The sequence below is a fragment of the Salmo salar genome, chromosome 26 (genome assembly GCF_965601325.2).
Source record: "Salmo salar chromosome 26, fSalSal1, whole genome shotgun sequence".
NCBI lineage: Eukaryota > Metazoa > Chordata > Actinopteri > Salmoniformes > Salmonidae > Salmo > Salmo salar.
The window spans coordinates 56,355,004-56,371,960 of record NC_138316.1 but is presented as its reverse complement, the minus strand read 5'-3'; the positions used below and the strand labels follow the sequence as shown (position 1 = coordinate 56,371,960).

Genomic DNA, 16,957 nt, shown 5'->3' with positions numbered 1-16,957 from the left:
CACTAACTACCTGTAGGAGCACCCCTAGTACCACCACTAACTACCTGTAGGAGCACCCCTAGTACCACCACTAACTACCTGTAGGAGCACCCCTAGTACCACTACTAACTACCTGTAGGAGCACCCCTAGTACCACCACTAACTACCTGTAGGAGCACCCCTAGTACCACCACTAACTACCTGTAGGAGCACCCCTAGTACCACTAACTACCTGTAGGAGCACCCCTAGTACCACCACTAACTACCTGTAGGAGCACCCCTAGTACCAGCACTAACTACCTGTAGGAGCACCCCTAGTACCACCACTAACTACCTGTAGGAGCACCCCTAGTACCACCACTAACTACCTGTAGGAGCACCCCTAGTACCACCACTAACTACCTGTGGGAGCACCCCTAGTACCACCACTAACTACCTGTAGGAGCACCCCTAGTACCACCACTAACTACCTGTAGGAGCACCCCTAGTACCACTAACTACTTGTAGGAGCACCCCTAGTACCACCACTAACTACCTGTAGGAGCACCCCTAGTACCACCACTAACTACCTGTAGGAGCACCCCTAGTACCACCACTAACTACCTGTAGGAGCACCCCTAGAACCACTAACTACCTGTAGGAGCACCCCTAGTACCACCACTAACTACCTGTAGGAGCACCCCTAGTACCACCACTAACTACCTGTAGGAGCACCCCTAGTACCACTAACTACCTGTAGGAGCACCCCTAGTACCACCACTAACTACCTGTAGGAGCACCCCTAGTACCACCACTAACTACCTGTAGGAGCACCCCCAGTACCACCACTAACTACCTGTAGGAGCATCCATAGTACCACCACTAACTACCTGTAGGAGCACCCCTAGTACCACCACTAACTACCTGTAGGAGCACCCCTAGTACCACCACTAACTACCTGTAGGAGCACCCCTAGTACCACTAACTACCTGTAGGAGCACCCCTAGTACCACCACTAACTACCAGTAGGAGCACCCCTAGTACCACCACTAACTACCTGTAGTAGCACCCCTAGTACCACCACTAACTACCTGTAGGAGCACCCCTAGTACCACCACTAACTACCTGTAGGAGCACCCATAGTACCACTAACTACCTGTAGGAGCACCCCTAGTACCACCACTAACTACCTGTAGGAGCACCCCTAGTACCATCACTAACTACCTGTAGGAGCACCCCTAGTACCACCACCAACTACCTGTAGCAGCACCCCTAGTACCACCACTAACTACCTGTAGGAGCACCCCTAGTACCACTAACTACCTGTAGGAGCACCCCTAGTACCACCACTAACTACCTGTAGGAGCACCCCTAGTACCACCACTAACTACCTGTAGGAGCACCCCTAGTACCACCACTAACTACCTGTAGGAGCACCCCTAGTACCACCACTAACTACCTGTAGGAGCACCCCTAGTACCACCACTAACTATCTGTAGGAGCACCCCTAGTACCACCACTAACTACCTGTAGGAGCACCCCTAGTACCACCACTAACTACCTGTAGGAGCACCCCTAGTACCACTAACTACCTGTAGGAGCACCCCTAGTACCACCACTAACTACCAGTAGGAGCACCCCTAGTACCACCACTAACTACCTGTAGTAGCACCCCTAGTACCACCACTAACTACCTGTAGGAGCACCCCTAGTACCACCACTAACTACCTGTAGGAGCACCCATAGTACCACTAACTACCTGTAGGAGCACCCCTAGTACCACCACTAACTACCTGTAGGAGCACCCCTAGTACCATCACTAACTACCTGTAGGAGCACCCCTAGTACCACCACCAACTACCTGTAGCAGCACCCCTAGTACCACCACTAACTACCTGTAGGAGCACCCCTAGTACCACTAACTACCTGTAGGAGCACCCCTAGTACCACCACTAACTACCTGTAGGAGCACCCCTAGTACCATCACTAACTACCTGTAGGAGCACCCCTAGTACCACCACTAACTACCTGTAGGAGCACCCCTAGTACCACCACTAACTACCTGTAGGAGCACCCCTAGTACCACCACTAACTACCTGTAGGAGCACCCCTAGTACCACCACTAACTACCTGTAGGAGCACCCCTAGTACCATCACTAACTACCTGTAGGAGCACCCCTAGTACCACCACTAACTACCTGTAGGAGCACCCCTAGTACCACTAACTACCTGTAGGAGCACCCCTAGTACCACTAACTACCTGTAGGAGACCCCTAGTACCATCACTAACTACCTGTAGGAGCACCCCTAGTACCACCACTAACTACCTGTAGGAGCACCCCTAGTACCATCACTAACTACCTGTAGGAGCACCCCTAGTACCACCACTAACTACCTGTAGGAGCACCCCTAGTACCACCACTAACTACCTGTAGGAGCACCCCTAGTACCAGCACTAACTACCTGTAGGAGCACCCCTAGTACCAGCACTAACTACCTGTAGGAGCACCCCTAGTACCACTAACTACCTGTAGGAGCACCCCTAGTACCACTACTAACTACTTGTAGGAGCACCCCTAGTACCACCACTAACTACCTGTAGGAGCACCCCTAGTACCACCACTAACTACCTGTAGGAGCACCCCTAGTACCACCACTAACTACCTGTAGGAGCACCCCTAGTACCACCACTAACTACCTGTTGGAGCACCCCTAGTACCAGCACTAACTACCTGTAGGAGCACCCCTAGTACCACCACTAACTACCTGTAGGAGCACCCCTAGTACCACCACTAACTACCTGTAGGAGCACCCCTAGTACCACCACTAACTACCTGTAGGAGCACCCCTAGTACCACCACTAACTACCTGTAGGAGCACCCCTAGTACCACCACTAACTACCTGTAGGAGCACCCCTAGTACCACCACTAACTACCTGTAGGAGCACCCCTAGTACCACCACTAACTACCTGTAGGAGCACCCCTAGTACCACCACTAACTACCTGTAGGAGCACCCCTAGTACCACTAACTACCTGTAGGAGCACCCCTAGTACCACCACTAACTACCTGTAGGAGCACCCCTAGTACCAGCACTAACTACCTGTAGGAGCACCCCTAGTACCACCACTAACTACCTGTAGGAGCACCCCCAGTACCACCACTAACTACCTGTAGGAGCACCCCTAGTACCACCACTAACTACCTGTAGGAGCACCCCTAGTACCACCACTAACTACCTGTAGGAGCACCCCTAGTACCACCACTAACTACCTGTAGGAGCACCCCTAGTACCACTAACTACCTGTAGGAGCACCCCTAGTACCACCACTAACTACCTGTAGGAGCACCCCTAGTACCACCACTAACTACCTGTAGGAGCACCCCTAGTACCACCACTAACTACCTGTTGGAGCACCCCTAGTACCACCACTAACTACCTGTAGGAGCACCCCTAGTACCACTAACTACCTGTAGGAGCACCCCTAGTACCACTAACTACCTGTAGGAGACCCCTAGTACCACCACTAACTACCTGTAGGAGCACCCCTAGTACCACCACTAACTACCTGTAGGAGCACCCCTAGTACCACCACTAACTACCTGTAGGAGCACCCCTAGTACCACCACTAACTAACTGTAGGAGCACCCCTAGTACCACCACTAACTACCTGTAGGAGCACCCCTAGTACCACCACTAACTACCTGTAGGAGCACCCCTAGTACCACCACTAACTACCTGTAGGAGCACCCCTAGTACCACCACTAACTACCTGTAGGAGCACCCCTAGTACCACTAACTACCTGTAGGAGCACCCCTAGTACCACCACTAACTACCTGTAGGAGCACCCCTAGTACCAGCACTAACTACCTGTAGGAGCACCCCTAGTACCACCACTAACTACCTGTAGGAGCACCCCCAGTACCACCACTAACTACCTGTAGGAGCACCCCTAGTACCACCACTAACTACCTGTAGGAGCACCCCTAGTACCACCACTAACTACCTGTAGGAGCACCCCTAGTACCACCACTAACTAACTGTAGGAGCACCCCTAGTACCACCACTAACTACCTGTAGGAGCACCCCTAGTACCACCACTAACTACCTGTAGGAGCACCCCTAGTACCACCACTAACTACCTGTAGGAGCACCCCTAGTACCACCACTAACTACCTGTAGGAGCACCCCTAGTACCACTAACTACCTGTAGGAGCACCCCTAGTACCACCACTAACTACCTGTAGGAGCACCCCTAGTACCACCACTAACTACCTGTAGGAGCACCCCTAGTACCACTAACTACCTGTAGGAGCACCCCTAGTACCACTAACTACCTGTAGGAGCACCCCTGAGGCCCGGCCCACCTCTTCCCCTTCCTGAGGCCCGGCCCACCTCTTCCTCTTCCTGAGGCCCGGCCCACCTCTTCCTTTTCCTGAGGCCCGGCCCACCTCTCTGTGATGATTTATTGATGCAGTATTACAGAACTCCCAGGGGGAGGGGTAATCAATGGAATTCAATTAATATTACTCTTACAAAGCCAGTGTATTATTACAATCAAACAGCCCTTAGGAAATAACCTTCAAGGGGGCTCATTCCCCTCGTATATCCTGCACTTGAAGTGTCAATATTTTCAGGGAAATTGATATTCCCCACATTTCTAGAAAGAAATATTAACCTGTAGTCAGTGGGAACATTTGAGTGTTTTGGAACCAGAATGTATATAGTGTAAAAACTGTTGTACAATACTCACTACATCCTCTATCTATCTGTCTCTCTGTCTTACTGACCCCTACACCCTAACCCCTACACCCTAACCCCTAACCCCTACACCCTAACCCCTACACCCTAACCCCTACACCCTGACCCCTACACTCTAACCCCTACACCCTAACCCCTAACCCCCACACCCTAACCCCTACACCCTAACCCCTACACCCTAACCCCTACACCCTAACCCCTACACCCTGACCCCTAACCCCTACACCCTAACCCCTACACCCTGACCACTACACCCTAACCCCTACACCCTGACCCCTACACCCTAACCCCTCCACCCTAACCCCTACACCCTAACCCCTAACCCCTACACCTTAACCCCTAAACCCTGACCCCTACACCCTAACCCCTCCACCCTAACCCCTACACCCTAACCCCTGACCCCTACACCCTAACCCCTACACCCTAACCCCTACACCCTGACCCCTACACCCTAACCACTACACCCTAACCCCTCCACCCTAACCCCTCCACCCTAACCCCTAACCCCTACACCCTAACCCCTAACCCCTACACCCTAACCCCTACACCCTAACCCCTACACCCTAACCCCTCCTCTCTGTATGACTGACCCCTCCACCCTAACCCCTACACCCTAACCCCTCCTCTCTCTGTCTCTCTGTTTGACTGACCCCTAACCCCTACACCCTAACCCCTCCACCCTAACCCCTCCTCTCTGTTTGACTGACCCCTACACCCTAACCCCTCCACCCTAACCCCTACACCCTAACCCCTACACCCTAACCCCTCCTCTCTGTTTGACTGACCCCTACACCCTAACCCCTCCACCCTAACCCCTCCACCCTAACCCCTACACCCTAATCCCTACACCCTAACCCCTCCTGTCTCTGTCCTCTTCAGGTCATAGAGTGTTTAACACAGGGCCGGGTCCTGGACAAGCCGAGGGTTTGTCCCAAGGAGGTGTATGACCTGATGCTGGGGTGCTGGCAGAGAGATCCACAGCAGAGATTAAACATCAAGGACATTCAGCTCTACCTGGACGGAGTGAGGTGATGTTCACCCTAGACACTCGCCTTCGATCAGTTTTGGGGACGGGAAGCTGATTGGGGACGGGAAGCTGATTGGGGACGGGGAAGCTGATTGGGGACGGGGAAGCTGATTGGGGACGGGGAAGCTGATTGGGGACGGGAAGCTGATTGGGGACGGGAGGCTGATTGGGGAGGGGAAGCTGATTGGGGACGGGAAGCTGATTGGGGACGGGACGGGAAGCTGATTGGGGAGGGGAAGCTGATTGGGGACGGGACGGGAAGCTGATTGGGGACGGGAAACTGATTGGGGACGGGAAGCTGATTGGGGACGGGAAGCTGATTGGGGACGGGAAGCTGATTGGGGACGGGAAGCTGATTGGGGACGGGAAGCTGATTGAGGACGGGAAGCTGATTGGGGACGGGAAGCTGATTGGGGACGGGACGGGAAGCTGATTGGGGACGGGAAGCTGATTGGGGACGGGAAGCTGATTGGGGACGGGAAGCTGATTGGGGACGGGAAGCTGATTGGGGACGGGAAGCTGATCCTAGACCTGTACCTTAAGGGGAAACTTTACCTTGGAGTTTAACTAGGCTAAAATCGTCTGGATGTAAATGCTTGTTGGACAGATGGACTGATAGACAACCGTTACCGAGGAAATAACCGAACTTCCTGTTCCTTCCTGTTCCTCGCTGTCAACAGAACCTAACCGAACTTCCTGTTCCTCACTGTCAACAGAACCTAACCGAACTTCCTGTTCCTCACTGTCAACAGAACCTAACCGAACTTCCTGTTCCTCACTGTCAACAGAACCTAACCGAACTTCCTGTTCCTCACTGTCAACAGAACCTAACTGAACTTCCTGTTCCTTACTGTTCCTCACTGTCAACAGAACCTAACCGAACTTCCTGTTCCTTCCTGTTCCTCACTGTCAACAGAACCTAACTGAACTTCCTGTTCCTCGCTGTCAACAGAACCTACACATTTGGGAAGGACTCAAGTGCCTGATAAACTTTTTTTCCATATACTGAATAAAAGTATTAAAAAAACAAACGTTTACATTTTGTTTCCTGATACAGTGGACACACCTGGTCAGTCTGTCGTAGTGGAAAGGTGTTCCTAATGTTCTGTCCACTCAGTGTATATACAGTGCATTCAGAAAGTATTCAGAAACCTTGACTGTTTCAACATTTTGTTACGTTACAGCCTTATTCTAAAATTGATAAAATATATATTTTTCCTCATCAATCTACACACAGTACCCTATAATGATAAAGCGAAAACAGGTTTTTAGAATTCTTTGTAAATGTATTAAAAATACAAAACAGAAATACCTTATTTACATAAGTATTCAGACCGTTTGCTATGAGACTCGAAAAAGAGCTCAGGTGCATCCTGTTTTCATTGATCATCCTTGATGTTTCCACAACTTGATTGGAGTCCACCTGTGGTAAATTCAATTGGTTGGACATGATTTGGAAAGGCACACACCTGTCTATATAAGGTCCCACAGTTGACAGGGCATATCAGAGCAAAAACTAAGCCATGAGGTCGAAGTAGTTGTCCATAGAGCTCCAAGACAGGATTGTGTCGAGGCACAGATCTGGGGAAGGGTACCAAAACATTTCTGCAGCATCGAAGGTCCCCAAGAACACAGAGGCCTCCATCATTCTTAAATGGAAGAAGTTTGGAACCACCAAGACTCTTCCTAGAGCTGGCCGCCCGACCAAACTGAACAATCGGGGAGAAGGGCCTTGCTCAGGGAGGTGACCATGAAACCGATGGTCACTGATAGAGCTCCAGAGATCCTCTGTGGAGATGGGAGAACCTTCCAGAAGGACAACCATCTCTGCAGCACTCCACCAATCAGGCCTTTATGGTAGTGACCAGATGGAAGCCACTCCTCAGTAAAAGGCACATGACAGCCCGCTTGGAGTTTGCCAAAAGGCACCTAAAGGACTCTCAGACCATGAGAAACAAGATTCTCTGGTCTGATGAAACCAAGATTGAACTCTTTGGCCTGAATGCAAAGTATCATATCTGGATGAAACCTGGCACCATCGGTGAAGCATGGTGGTGGCAGCATCTTGCTGTGGGGATGTTTTTCAGTGGCAGGGACTGGGAGAATAGTCAGGATCGAGGGAAAGATGAACAGAGCAAAGTACGGAGAGATCCTTGATGAAAACCTGCTCCAGAGCGCTCAGGACCTCAGACTGGGGTGAAGGTTCACCTTCCAACAGGACAACGACCCTAAGCACACAGCCAAGACAACGCAGGAGTGGCTTCGGGACAAATCTCTGAATGTCCTTGAGTGGCCCAGCCAGAGCCCGGACTTGAACCCGATCTAACATCTCTGAAGAGACCTGAAAATAGCTGTGCAGCAACGCTCCCTATCCAACCTGATAGAGTTTGAGAGGGTCTGCAGAGAAGAATGGGAGAAACTCCCCAAATACAGGTGTGCCAAGCTTGTAGCATCATACCCAAGAAGACTCAAGGCTGTAATCGCTGCTAAAGGTGCTTCAGCAAAGTACTGAGTAAAGGGTCTGAATACTTATGGAAATGTGATATTTTAGTGTTTTTTTTATTTATAAATTTGCAATAAAAAATGAAAACATGTTTTTTGCTTTGTTATTATGGGGTATTGTGTGTAGATGATCAATTATAGAATAAGGCTGTAATGTAACATAATGTGGAAAAAGTCAAGGGGTCTGAATACTTTCTGAATGTATCTATAGTTATTTAACGAAGATGATGTTTAAAATAAACTGCAAGAAAAACACACAAAACATACTGTACATAAAGAGAAATCATGTCTTTTCATTAGTATATATTGATATATTACAAATCTTTTATTTATTTACTTTTAATTTGGAGATGTCAGTCTGCCATGTCTGTCGCGAAGGACACACCCTTTTTTTCTGAGAAACTGATACTGTCAAACTATTGGCAGGGACTTGATGATGAAAGCCGTACTGCTCTCTGATTGGGCTGGGTTCCGAGTTCTCATGCTAATGAGGCTCCCCATTTCTGTCCAATGAACTGGAGGAAGGAAGAACTCACCAATCAACAGCCGACAAACTACAAGTCTATTTTAATTGAAGTGAATGTACATAAAAAAAATGTTTGTCTACATAATATAAATATCTGTATGTTAATTTATTTTTTCCTTGGATTCTTTATTAAGTTCCTTTTCCAACACGGTGACTATAAACAAACTAACTACATATTCTCTGACTTCTGTTTTCATCAAAGATACGATCACAGAGGTGATCAGTGATTGTCTTCAGGACTCACATATAGGGAGGGTTAAGTTCACTGACATAACTCTTTAGAAAGAGGAAGAGAGATTTGTTTTACAATGTGCACCGAAAGAGAGATTGCTCTAAATCAGTGGAGGCTGCAGGAGGGGAAGACGGCTCACAATAATGTCTGGAACGGAGTAAATGGAACGGAATCAAACACATAGAAAACTCTGGGTTTGATGTATTTGATACTGTAACGCTTGTCGTATGAAGTGGACCAAGACGCAGCGGGTTGAATGCTCATGTTAACTTTTATTAGAACACTTAATGAAACAAAACAAAGAAAACGATCGAGCGAACAGTAACGCAGGCTAACCCTAGCAGTGCAAAAACAACTTCCCACAAAGGGACAGGTGTAAAACAGGGCTACCTAAGTATGACTCCCAATCAGCAACAACGATGTACAGCTGTTCCTGATTGAGAGCCATACCAGACCAACACATAGAAATACACAACATAGATAGGACATAGAAATAAAATAAAAACTAGAACATATCCAAAAACCTGGGAATACTCTAACCAAACAGTCTCTACATAAACACATATCCCATTAAACCCCGAACCACATAAAACAAACACCCCTCTACATAAACACATATCCTATTAAACCCCGAACCACATAAAACAAACACCCCTCTACATAAACACATATCCCATTAAACTCCGAACCACATAAAACAAACACCCCTCTACATAAACACATATCCCATTAAACCCCGAACCACATAAAACAAACACAACCCTCTACATAAACACCTATCCCATTAAACCCCGAACCACATAAAACAAACACCCCTCTACATAAACACATATCCCATTAAACCCCGAACCACATAAAACAAACACCCCTCTACATAAACACATATCCCATTAAACCCCGAACCACATAAAACAAACACCCCTCTACATAAACACATATCCCATTAAACCCCGAACCACATAAAACAAACACCCCTCTACATAAACACATATCCCATTAAACCCCGAACCACATAAAACAAACACCCCTCTACATAAACACATATCCCATTAAACCCCGAACCACATAAAACAAACACCCCCCTGCCACGTCCTGACCAAACTATAAGAACAAATAACCCCTTAACTGGTCAGGACGTGACAGATACCATTCCACTGATTCCGCTCCAGTCATTACCACGAGCCCGTCCTCCCCAATTAAGGTGCCACCAACCTCCTGTGCTCCAAATTATATTTCTTCAGGAGGTGAAAAAAAAAATCATAGAACTTTCCAGTTCATTTGTTTTTTTTACGGACAGAATAATGTGTTAAGATGTCCCACAATCCCCCTCTGCCTGCCACACTGAATAATGTGTTATGTCCCACAATCCCCCTCTGCCTGCCACACTGAATAATGTGTTGATGTCCCACAATCCCCCTCTGCCTGCCACACTGAATAATGTGTTATGTCCCACAATCCCCTCTGCCTGCCACGCTGAATAATGTGTTGATGTCCCACAATCCCCCTCTGCCTGCCACGCTGAATAATGTGTTATGATGTCCCACAATCCCCTCTGCCTGCCACGCTGAATAATGTGTTGATGTCCCACAATCCCCCTCTGCCTGCCACGCTGAATAATGTGTTGTCATTTTCATGCTTTATGGTGGGAAACTGTGCCGTTTCACTGTCAAGAAAACATTTATGTAACCGAAAGTATTCCTAGACTATTTTAGCTAGGTACATGTGTGTACCACACACAGTATCGGGTGTAAGGCTAACTCAGCTACGCTAGGTTAAAGATGCTATCTGGGTTAAGGGTAACTCAGCTACGCTAGGTTAAAGATGCTATCTGGGTTAAGGGTAACTCAGCTACGCTAGGTTAAAGATGCTATCTTGGTTAAGGGTAACTCAGCTACGCTAGGTTAAAGATGCTATCTGGGTTAAGGGTAACTCAGCTACGCTAGGTTAAAGATGCTATCTGGGTTAAGGGTAACTCAGCTACGCTAGGTTAAAGATGCTATCTGGGAGCGTGTTGTTTCCTGCTGAATTCACTGCAGGTTGGAGTTACCGAACGCACTTAAACTGAGCTGACATTTCCAGACACACGGCAGATTTGAGACACATCATCTTATCATTGTCACATATAATTAAATATTACATGACAGAAACGCATGTTGTATTCGGTAACGCTAAGCACCGTACATACCAAATGAACATGGACAGCCATGCTTTCATGTGGTTTCTAATCATTTATACTGTAATGCAGAAGCTATACCGATCATAACCACACACTGCCCCAAAGGAGATACAGTGACTTCAGAAATTATTCACACCTTTTGTGTTACAATGTGAGATGAAAATGGATTTAATTGTCTATTTTTATTAATTTTTTTGCATACCCATAACATGATGAAGCCACCACTATGTTTTAAAATATGAAGACTGGTACTCAGTAATGTGTTGTATTTGATTTGCCTCGAAACATAACACTTTGTATTCAGGACAGAAATGTGAATTGCTTTGCCACATTTTTCTTTACAGTATTACTTTAGCGCCTTGTTACAAACAGGATGCATGTTATGGAATAGTTTTATTCTGTACAATTAGGTTAGTATTGTAGAGTCACTACAATGTTGTTTATCCATTCTCAGTTTTCTCCTATCACAGCCATTCATCACTGTAACTGTGTTAAAGTCACCTTTGGCGTCATGGTGAAATCCCTGAGCGGTTTCCTTCCTCTCTGGCAACTGAGTTAGGAAGGTGTCACGGCTGTCGAAAGGAGCAGACCAAAGTGCAGCGTGGTTGTAGTTCCACATTTTATTAAATCCGTGAAACTTTGCAAAAACATAAATAACTGAATATACAAAACAACAAACCGTGACGCAGAGAGAAACGAACACTACTCAAAATATAATCACCCACAAAACCCAGGAAGAAAAACCCCTACTTAAATATGATCTCCAATTAGAGACAACGAGGAGCAAGCTGCCTCCAATTGGAGATCAACCAAAAAAACAACATAGAAATAGAAAAACTAGAACTTAAACATAGAAAAAACCACCCAAAACACCCCCTGTCACGCCCTGACCTACTCTACTATAGAAAATGACATCTTACTAGGGTCAGGACGTGACAGAAGGACACCTGTATCTTCGTAGTGACTGGCCGTATTGATGCACCATAACTTCACCAAAGGGATATTCAATGTCTGCTTTTATTTTATTTTTACCCATCTACCAATAGGTGCCGTTCTTTGCGAGGGCTTGGAAAACCTCCCTGGTCTTTGTAGTTGAAATTCACTGCTCAACTGAGAGACCTTACAGACTTTTAAAAAATGTTTTAATTTAATCAAGAACATTGTTTACAATGATGGCCTAGCGGGGAACAGTGCAACACTGTGCAACTGCCTTGTTCAGGGGCATAACGACATATTTTTTTACCTTGTCCGTTCGGTGATTCATCCAGCAACCTTTCTGTTACTGGGCCCAACACTCTAACCACTAGACTACCTGCCGCCCCAGATAATTGTATGTGTTTGGTATAGAGATGAGGTAGTCATTCAAAAATCATGTTAAATACTATTCTTGTACACAGAGTGAGATCATTCAAATTATAATGTGACTTGTTAAGCACATTTTTACTAACTGAACATATTTAATTGACCACAGCAAAGGGGTGGAACACTTATTGACTCAACACATTTCAGTTTATGATTATTAATAAACATTTTTGTAAAAATGTCAACAACTAAGAAAATTCCACTCAAAATCTAAATTTAAATCAATTTCAGGCTGTAACACAATAAAATCCTGGATGCATCACAACCAGCCATGATTGGGAGTCGGAGCACAATTGTCCCAGCGTCACCCGGGTTTGGCCGATATAGACCGTCATCGTAAATAATAATTTGTTCTTAAACTGACTTGCCGAGTTAAATAATGTTAAATAAAAATAATGTGGGACAAATCAAAGGGGTGTAAATACTTTCTGACCGAAGACACTGTTCACCCTCCGCTGTATGAACAGAGGATTATAATATACCCCCTCCGCTGTATGAACAGAGGATTATAATATACCCCCTCCGCTGTATGAACAGAGGATTATAATATACCCCCTCCGCTGTATGAACAGAGGATTATAATATACCCCCTCCGCTGAATGAACAGAGGATTATAATATACCCCCTCCGCTGTATGAACAGAGGATTATAATATACCCCCTCCGCTGTATGAACAGAGGATTATAATATACCCCCTCCGCTGTATGAACAGAGGATTATAATATACCCCCTCCGCTGTATGAACAGAGGATTATAATATACCCCCTCCGCTGTATGAACAGAGGATTATAATATACCCCCTCCGCTGTATGAACAGAGGATTATAATATACCCCCTCCGCTGTATGAACAGAGGATTATAATATACCCCCTCCGCTGTATGAACAGAGGATTATAATATACCCCCTCCGCTGTATGAACAGAGGATTATAATATACCCCCTCCGCTGTATGAACAGAGGATTATAATATACCCCTCCGCTGTATGAACAGAGGATTATAATATACCCCCTCCGCTGTATGAACAGAGGATTATAATATACCCCCTCCGCTGTATGAACAGAGGATTATAATATACCCCTCCGCTGTATGAACAGAGGATTATAATATACCCCCTCCGCTGTATGAACAGAGGATTATAATATACCCCCTCCGCTGTATGAACAGAGGATTATAATATACCCCTCCGCTGTATGAACAGAGGATTATAATATACCCCCTCCGCTGTATGAACAGAGGATTATAATATACCCCCTCCGCTGTATGAACAGAGGATTATAATATACCCCTCCGCTGTATGAACAGAGGATTATAATATACCCCCTCCGCTGTATGAACAGAGGATTATAATATACCCCTCCGCTGTATGAACAGAGGATTATAATATACCCCTCCGCTGTATGAACAGAGGATTATAATATACCCCCTCCGCTGTATGAACAGAGGATTATAATATACCCCCTCCGCTGTATGAACAGAGGATTATAATACTACCCCCTCCGCTGTATGAACAGAGGATTATAATATACCCCCTCCGCTGTATGAACAGAGGATTATAATATACCCCCTCCGCTGTATGAACAGAGGATTATAATATACCCCCTCCGCTGTATGAACAGAGGATTATAATATACCCCCTCCGCTGTATGAACAGAGGATTATAATATACCCCCTCCGCTGTATGAACAGAGGATTATAATATACCCCCTCCGCTGTATGAACAGAGGATTATAATATACCCCCTCCGCTGTATGAACAGAGGATTATAATATACCCCCTCCGCTGTATGAACAGAGGATTATAATATACCCCCTCCGCTGTATGAACAGAGGATTATAATCTACCCCCTCCGCTGTATGAACAGGGGATTATAATATACCCCCTCCGCTGTATGAACAGAGGATTATAATATACCCCCTCCGCTGTATGAACAGAGGATTATAATATACCCCCTCCGCTGTATGAACAGAGGATTATAATATACCCCCTCCGCTGTATGAACAGAGGATTATAATATACCCCCTCCGCTGTATGAACAGAGGATTATAATATACCCCCTCCGCTGTATGAACAGAGGATTATAATATACCCCCTCCGCTGTATGAACAGAGGATTATAATATACCCCTCCGCTGTATGAACAGAGGATTATAATATACCCCCTCCGCTGTATGAACAGAGGATTATAATCTACCCCCTCCGCTGTATGAACAGAGGATTATAATATACCCCCTCCGCTGTATGAACAGAGGATTATAATCTACCCCTCCGCTGTATGAACAGGGGATTATAATATACCCCTCCGCTGTATGAACAGAGGATTATAATATACCCCCTCCGCTGTTTGAACAGAGGATTATAATCTACCCCCTCCGCTGTATGAACAGAGGATTATAATCTACCCCTCCGCTGTATGAACAGAGGATTATAATATAACCCCTCCGCTGTATGAACAGAGGATTATAATATAACCCCTCCGCTGTGTGTGAAGCAGATAAATGGTACGACATTGCGATGAACACGGTCAACATCAGCAGGGTCCTGGGATCATTTCAGGGGAATACCGTTTTCCGAAGTTGTTTTTTTTTCTCTGATAATTTACATGGATGACCTAACTTTGAATATGAGAGAACGGTGTTGTTGATTTAATTAACAATATTTTCTCTGCTGTCTTTTTCCTTTCTTTTTGATGACCAATTTACCCCTTTTACCAAAGATCACCTTCTATCTACCAGAATTTACTATTGTGTACCTGCTGGTTAAGTGTACCTTGAATTCTAAATAAATCACAGACAGTGTCACCAGCGAAGTACCTCTACAGCATCACACCTCCTCCTCCATGCTTCACGGTGGGAAGCACACACGGTGAGATCATCCGTTCACCTACTCTGTGTTTCACAAAGACACAGCAGTTGGACCAAAATGCTCAAGTTTGTACTCCAGACCAAAGGACATGTATTATTCCAGCCCAGGTGCAATTTAGATGTTGGCCACTAGGTGGCAGCAGTGTATGTGCAAAGTTTTAGACTGATGCAATGAACCATTGCTTTTCTGTTAAAAACGTTGTATCAAGACCTCCCAAATGTGCCTAATTTGTTAATGAATAACTTTTCATGTTCAAATTTGTGCACTCTCCTCAAACAATAGCATGGTATTCTTTCACTGTAATAGCTACTGTAAATTGGACAGTGCAGTTAGATTAACAAGAATTTAAGCTTTCTGCCAATATCAGATATGTCTATGTCCTGGGAAATGTTCTTGTTACTTACAACCTCATGCTAATCACATTAGCCTACGTTAGCTCAACCGTCCCGTGGAAGGAACACCGATCCCGAAGAAAGGTGTCATGTAGTGTCTTGTCACACGGTGTTGTCCCGTCCCTGCAGCTTAACGTTCAGTTGATTAAGGTGTGATGCAATGTCTGTCAAAAATACAACTGTTTCCATCTTCTCCTCATCTTCCAAAAACTCGCAAAGCTTTAACTTCCTCCTGAATGACCCAAAAGCGTTCCAGAACCCTGCTTTTGCTGAGCCACCGGACATTGTTGTACAGTAGTAAGTCATCAAAACTGGCATTGGCCAAAACTGGCATTGGCAGGCGATGTATTGGTCTCTGTCAGAATGCCACATAGCAGGCGGTGATTTCGCTTCGGTCAGAATGCCTCGTAGCAGGCGATGTATTGGCCTCCGTCAGAATGCCTCGTAGCAGGCGATGTGTTGGCCTCTGTCAGAATGCCTCGTAGCAGGCGGTGTATTGGCCTCGGTCAGAATGCCTCGTAGCAGGCGGTGTATTGGCCTCGGTCAGAATGCCTCATAGCAGGCGGTGTATTGGCCTCCATCAGAATGCCTCGTAGCAGGCGGTGTATTGGCCTCCATCAGAATGCCTCGTAGCAGGCGGTGTGTTGGCCTCTGTCAGAATGCCTCATAGCAGGCGGTGTATTGGCCTCCATCAGAATGCCTCGTAGCAGGCGGTGTATTGGCCTCCATCAGAATGCTCCCTCTTCCTGTAGGGTGCAACCAGTCCCCTCTCTCTTCCTGTAGGGTGCAACCAGTCCCCTCCCTCTTCCTGTAGGGTGCAACCAGTCCCCTCTCTCTTCCTGTAGGGTGCAACCAGTCCCCTCCCTCTTCCTGTATGGTGCAACCAGTCCCCTCTCTCTTCCTGTAGGGTGCAACCAGTCCCCTCCCTCTTCCTGTAGGGTGCAACCAGTCCCCTCTCTCTTCCTGTAGGGTGCAACCAGTCCCCTCCCTCTTCCTGTAGGGTGCAACCAGTCCCCTCCCTCTTCCTGTAGGGTGCAACCAGTCCCCTCTCTCTTCCTGTAGGGTGCAACCAGCCCCTCCCTCTTCCTGTAGGGTGCAACCAGTCCCCTCTCTCTTCCTGTAGGGTGCAACCTGTCCCCTCTCTCTTCCTGTAGGGT

General features: G+C 46.6%; 1 protein-coding gene across 1 annotated transcript in view; it reads left to right on the top strand.

The window, feature by feature from the left end:
- Positions 1 to 8,378, top strand: part of LOC106595813 (NT-3 growth factor receptor) — a 165,240-nt gene extending 156,862 nt beyond the window's left edge. The window contains exon 17 of the mRNA XM_045708728.2: positions 5,601 to 8,378. Coding sequence (XP_045564684.2) covers positions 5,601 to 5,753 — 153 coding nt within the window. The 3' untranslated portion in view covers positions 5,754 to 8,378. The remainder of the gene's footprint in view (positions 1 to 5,600) is intronic.
- The last annotated feature ends 8,579 nt before the right edge of the window (positions 8,379 to 16,957 follow it).